General features: G+C 47.0%; 1 protein-coding gene across 1 annotated transcript in view; it reads right to left on the reverse strand.

Moving 5' to 3' along the window:
• Positions 1-5,793, reverse strand: part of LOC126278809 (neural-cadherin-like) — a 178,321-nt gene extending 172,528 nt beyond the window's left edge. Inside the window, exons 1-2 of the mRNA XM_049979083.1 lie at positions 5,523-5,793; positions 4,864-4,979 (exon numbers count right to left, since the gene is read on the reverse strand). Of these exons, the coding sequence (XP_049835040.1) occupies positions 4,864-4,979; positions 5,523-5,793 (387 nt within the window). The remainder of the gene's footprint in view (positions 1-4,863; positions 4,980-5,522) is intronic.
• Positions 5,794-6,000: the final 207 nt, after the last annotated feature.

Here is a 6,000-nt window from a genome sequence, read left to right on the forward strand (position 1 = left end):
CAAATACTGTCTGGAAAATACGTCGAGCATACAGTTAGTAGTAAAGACGTAATAAATTAAAATGTCATGCCTGATGCGGCAGTTTTACTGCATGAACGGCGAAAATGTAGTAAGCGATAAATCTTTTCGTTTCATCTTTTTGTGGGGGCTGCCAACGAGAAAGAGTTTCGTAAAGGTTTGAAATTACGAGTAAAGTTTGTTGCGAGTCACTAATTGCTGTCATTCTCAAATAGTGTATGAACAGTCTGCGACTTCGCTCGTCGTGAACTACACTACTTCTTCATGCCCACCCCGATGCCTTTCATAGATAGGTGGTTCTTAAAAAAAATGGCTCTGAGCACTATGGGACTCAACTGCTGTGGTAATTAGTCCCCTAGAACTTAGAACTACTTAAACCTAACTAACCTAAGGACATCACACACATCCATGCCCGAGGCAGGATTCGAACCTGCGACAGTAGCAGTCACACGGTTCCGGACTGCGCAAGGTAGCTCTTATCCCAGTAGCAGTATCTTTCGGAGAGCACCCATCTGAGCACCAACTTTGGGTGAAATTGGTCCAGTGGTTTGGGGGAAGATGTGGAACATACATATACACATACACACATATGGGCGTACATCCATTGTTATAATATGTATGGATACTATGGGCATAAAAATATACTCTTACTTCCCCTAGGGATGGGGTGAGGACGAAAGGGATTTCATGAAAAATGTTCGAAAACGACCTCCCGGTATTTCTCTCCAGCATTTAGTTGACTTTAATACTTCAAAAATATGAAGCGCAATTTGTCTCTTATTTCCGCTGTTCATTGTGTCAACTAGGTGGCGAGAATAAGCATTACAGCTAGTCAATAATCTTGCGAGAGTGTTTCAGGATCAAAGCTTTTGTTTTACGGCTAAACATCACGGATAAATTTGTTTTTTGAGTACTGTTTGAAAGGTGAAAGGAATGCTTAAAAATCCATCGACATTTAAATTCAGACTCTTGCTATTGAGAAAATCAAGAAAAAGAAGCAGTGTGAGTAAATATGAAGAAATGAGTTGAAATGCTTATCTCGTTACCAGTGTAAAAACTGTATATACAGTCTCTCACCGCAAAATTAGCACCATTGTCCAGCACATTTTGCATACTTTTTGCTGAGAGAGAATAAAGTTTCCGCAGAGGTCGGATGAAACACTAGGACGAAACTCGCCACAGATTCAGGTAAAATGAATGTGAAGTGAAGTGTGTTAAATATATGTGACACAGACACACACACACACACACACACACATATATATATATATATATATATATATATATATATATATATATATATATATATATATATATATATATACTCCTGGAAATTGAAATAAGAACACCGTGAATTCATTGTCCCAGGAAGGGGAAACTTTATTGACACATTCCTGGGGTCAGATACATCACATGATCACACTGACAGAACCACAGGCACACAGACACAGGCAACAGAGCATGCACAATGTCGGCACTAGTACAGTGTATATCCACCTTTCGCAGCAATGCAGGCTGCTATTCTCCCATGGAGACGATCGTAGAGATGCTGGATGTAGTCCTGTGGAACTGCTTGCCATGCCATTTCCACCTGGCGCCTCACTTGGACCAGCGTTCGTGCTGGACGTGCAGACCGCGTGAGACGACGTTTCATCCAGTCCGAAACATGATCAATGGGGGACAGATCCGGAGATCTTGCTGGCCAGGGTAGTTGATTTACACCTTCTAGAGCACGTTGGGTGGCACGGGATACATGCCGACGTGCATTGTCCTGTTGGAACAGCAAGTTCCCTTGGCGGTCTAGGAATGGTAGAGCGATGGGTTCGATGACGGTTTGGATGTACCGTGCACTATTCAGTGTCCCCTCGACGATCACCAGAGGTGTACGGCCAGTGTAGGAGATCGCTCCCCACACCATGATGCCGGGTGTTGGCCCTGTGTACCTCGGTCGTATGCAGTCCTGATTTTGGCGCTCACCTGCACGGCGCCAAACACGTATACGACCATCACTGGCACCAAGGCAGAAGCGACTCTCATCGCTGAAGACGACACGTCTCCATTCGTCCCTCCATTCATGCCTGTCGCGACACCACTGGAGGCGGGCTGCACGATGTTGGGGCGTGAGCGGAAGACGGCCTAACGGTGTGCGGGACCGTAGCCCAGCTTCATGGAGACGGTTGCGAATGGTCCTCGCCGATACCCCAGGAGCAACAGTGTCCCTCATTTGCTGGGAAGTGGCGGTGCGGTCCCCTACGGCACTGCGTAGGATCCTCCGGTCTTAGCGTGCATCCGTGCGTCGCTGCGGTCCGGTCCCAGGTCGACGGGCACGTGCACCTTCCGCCGACTACTGGCGACAACATCGATGTACTGTGGAGACCTCACGCCCCACGTGTTGAGCAATTCGGCGGTACGTCCACCCGGCCTCCCGCATGCCCACTATACGCCCTCGCTCAAAGTCCGTCAACTGCACATACGGTTCTCGTCCACGCTGTCGCGGCATGCTACCAGTGTTAAAGACTGCGATGGAGCTCCGTATGCCACGGCAAACTGGCTGACACTGACGGCGGCGGTGCACAAATGCTACGCAGCTAGCGCCATTCGACGGCCAACACCAGGGTTCCTGGTGTGTCCGCTGTGCCGTGCGTGTGATCATTGCTTGTACAGCCCTCTCGCAGTGTCCGGAGCAAGTATGGTGGGTCTGACACACCGGTGTCAATGTGTTCTTTTTTCCATTTCCAGGAGGGTGTTTTGCACACACACACACACATATATATATATATATATATATATATATATATATAGGGTGTTTCATAAATGGCCGGTATATTTGAAACGGCAATAAAAACTAAACGAGCAGCGATAGAAATACACGGTTTGTTGCAATATGCTTGGGACAACAGTACATTTTCAGGCGGACAAACTTTCGAAATTACAGTAGTTACAATTTTCAACAACAGATGGCGCTGCAAGTGATGTGAAAGATATAGAAGACAACGCAGGCTGTGGGTGCGCCATTCTGTACGTCGTCTTTCTGCTGTTAGCGTGTGCTGTTCACAACGTGGAAGTGTGCTGTGGACAACATGGTTTATTCCTTAGAACAGAGGATTTTTCTCGTGTTGGAATTCCACCGCCTAGAACACAGTGTTGTTGCAACAAGACGAAGCTTTCAACGGAGGTTTAATGTAACCAAAGGACCGAAAAGCGATACAGTAAAGGATCTGTTTGAAAAATTTCAACGGACTGGGAACGTGACGGATGAACGTGCTGGAAAGGTAGGGCGACCACGTACGGCAACCACAGAGGGCAACTCGCAGCTAGTGCAGCAGGTGATCCAACAGCGGCCTCGCGTTTCCGTTCGCCGTGTTGCAGCTGCGGTCCAAATGACGCCAACGTCCACGTATCGTCTCATGCACCAGAGTTTACACCTCTATCCATACAAAATTCAAACGCGGCAACCCCTCAGCGCCGCTACCATTGCTACACGAGAGACATTCGCTAACGATATAGTGCACAGGATTGATGACGGCGATATGCATGTGGGCAGCATTTGGTTTACTGACGAAGCTTATTTTTACCTGGACGGCTTCGTCAATAAAGAGAACTGGCGCATATGGGGAACCGAAAAGCCCCATGTTGCAGTCCCATCGTCCCTGCATCCTCAAAAAGTACTGGTCTGGGCCGCCATTTCTTCCAAAGGAATCATTGGCCCATTTTTCAGATCCGAAACGATTACTGCATCACGCTATCTGGACATTCTTCGTGAATTTGTGGCGGTACAAACTGCCTTAGACGACACTGCGAACACCTCGTGGTTTATGCAAGATGATGCCCTGCCACATCGCACGGCCGACGTCTTTAATTTCCTGAATGAATATTTCGATGATCGTGTGATTGCTTTGGGCTATCCGAAACATACAGGAGGCGGCGTGGATTGGCCTCCCTATTTGCCAGACATGAACCCCTGTGACTTCTTTCTGTGGGGACACTGGAAAGACCAGGTGTACCGCCAGAATCCAGAAATAATTGAACAGCTGAAGCAGTACATCTCATTTGCATGTGAAGCCATTCCGCCAGACACGTTGTCAAAGGTTTCGGGTAATTTCATTCAGAGACTGCGCCATATTATTGCTACGCATGGTGGATATGTGGAAAATATCGTACTATAGAGTTTCCCAGACTGCAGCGCCATCTGTTGTTGACAATTGTAACTACTGTAATTTCGAAAGTTTGTCTGCCTGAAAATGTACTGTTGTCCCAAGCATATTGCAACAAACGGTGTATTTCTATCGCAGCTCGTTTAGTTTGTATTGCCGTTTCAAATATACCGGTCATTTTTGAAACACCCTATATATATATATATATATATATATATATATATATATATATATATATATATATATATATATGTGTGTGTGTGTGTGTGTGTGTGCGAAACATGTGTGACAGATGCGTATATTGGCGAAGTCACTGCCAAATAGCTAGTGTTTTCACCCAGACCAGTCAGTGAGGGATTTATACCTTTAATAATTTTCGACCATGTCATATTGACTTCACTGCAGGCGCTAGTAAAACTAGAGGATTCCGATCTGTGATGCACCATTAGACTGAGGTCTTGTAGAGTACGAAATGGTTCAAATGGCTCTGAGCATTATGGGCCTTAACATCTGAGGTCGTCAGTCCCCTAGACTTAGAACTACTTAAACCTAACTAACTTAAAGACATTACACACATCCACGCCCGAGGCAGGATTCGAACCTGCGACCGTATCAGCAGCGCGGTTCCGGACTGAAGCGCCTAGAACCGCTCGGCCACAACGGCCGGCGTCGAGTATGAAATGGTACTCACCATTTTGCGATTCTCGAAATCGAGCTTCCCCGCCACAGAGACACTTCCTGTGTCGCTGTCTATGGAGAATGCTCTCTCTTCATTTCCCGCCTCGATCTGGTAGTGGATGTCCAGATCTGCAATAAAAGAAGTCACGTACTGAGCCTGTGGGCCACGCAGGAGTAGCGCAGCATATGTTTCTTCTGTTACGGGCACAGTTTAGGAATCTGGTACTGAGTCTTGCGCATGCTGGCAACATCAAAACGAAACAGTCATTCGTACTGGTTTGATGCTGTTATTTACTGTTTACACTGCTGCCGAAGCTTTACTATTTTGTAATAACATTGTCCTGTTTTCAGATTTTTATTTATAAGTAAAAGTAATGCTGCTGGCTTGTTGCGATTGTACACGCACATCGAAATTCGTCGAAGGAGGAAAATTTATTTTTTATAAGTAAGTGCTACAAAGGTATTAGTTATCATATTAGTAACAGGTGCTTTATCTGTAGGTTAATATCAAGGCACAGTGTGTGCCACTTCACACCATGTTAGAATTCCTGCTCACTTAGCAGTCTGGTACGCTAGAAGGTTCACATATCTGCTTCTAGGAGTGGGCAGCGCCAGGCAGGTGCGGCTTGGTGCAGGAGCAAAAGTTAGTCTGAAGACTGGAGCGGAACTGACCACGCAGCAGCTTTTGGAAGCATCGTTGGGGGCCGTGGTGTGCGCCAGATGGAGATCGGTGCAGCGCCAGGGTCCTGTCATGCTGTGCAGACCTAGGCTGTTTTGAGTCCGCGTCGCCTGTCCAGGGAGCTGCCAGGATGGGCGCAGTTCTTTGTAGTTGGAGGACTAGCGGCCGCCATTTGTCATCAGAGAAAAGGTGACGTGGCGCGTGTTGGCAGTGAATTGGTGTCCGCTGGAGGTAGTAAACTGATCTGGACTTAACATGAGGCATCGTCTGGCTGTAGCAGCAGACGACGATCACCTCTGCATGTCCAGAAGATACGGCAGTTGGGGACCAGGGAGCTGTTTCAAATTAAAGTTCCCTTTATGGCGACTGGGAGGCGGGCCGTAAGAGTGGCTCGTGCTGTTGAGTTGTACTGATCGTTGAATTCGTGCTGGCAGTTGTGAGTCTGGATTGATGGTCCGGTGTCGTTGATAA

Source organism: Schistocerca gregaria, chromosome 6, assembly GCF_023897955.1.
Source record: "Schistocerca gregaria isolate iqSchGreg1 chromosome 6, iqSchGreg1.2, whole genome shotgun sequence".
Taxonomy (NCBI): domain Eukaryota; kingdom Metazoa; phylum Arthropoda; class Insecta; order Orthoptera; family Acrididae; genus Schistocerca; species Schistocerca gregaria.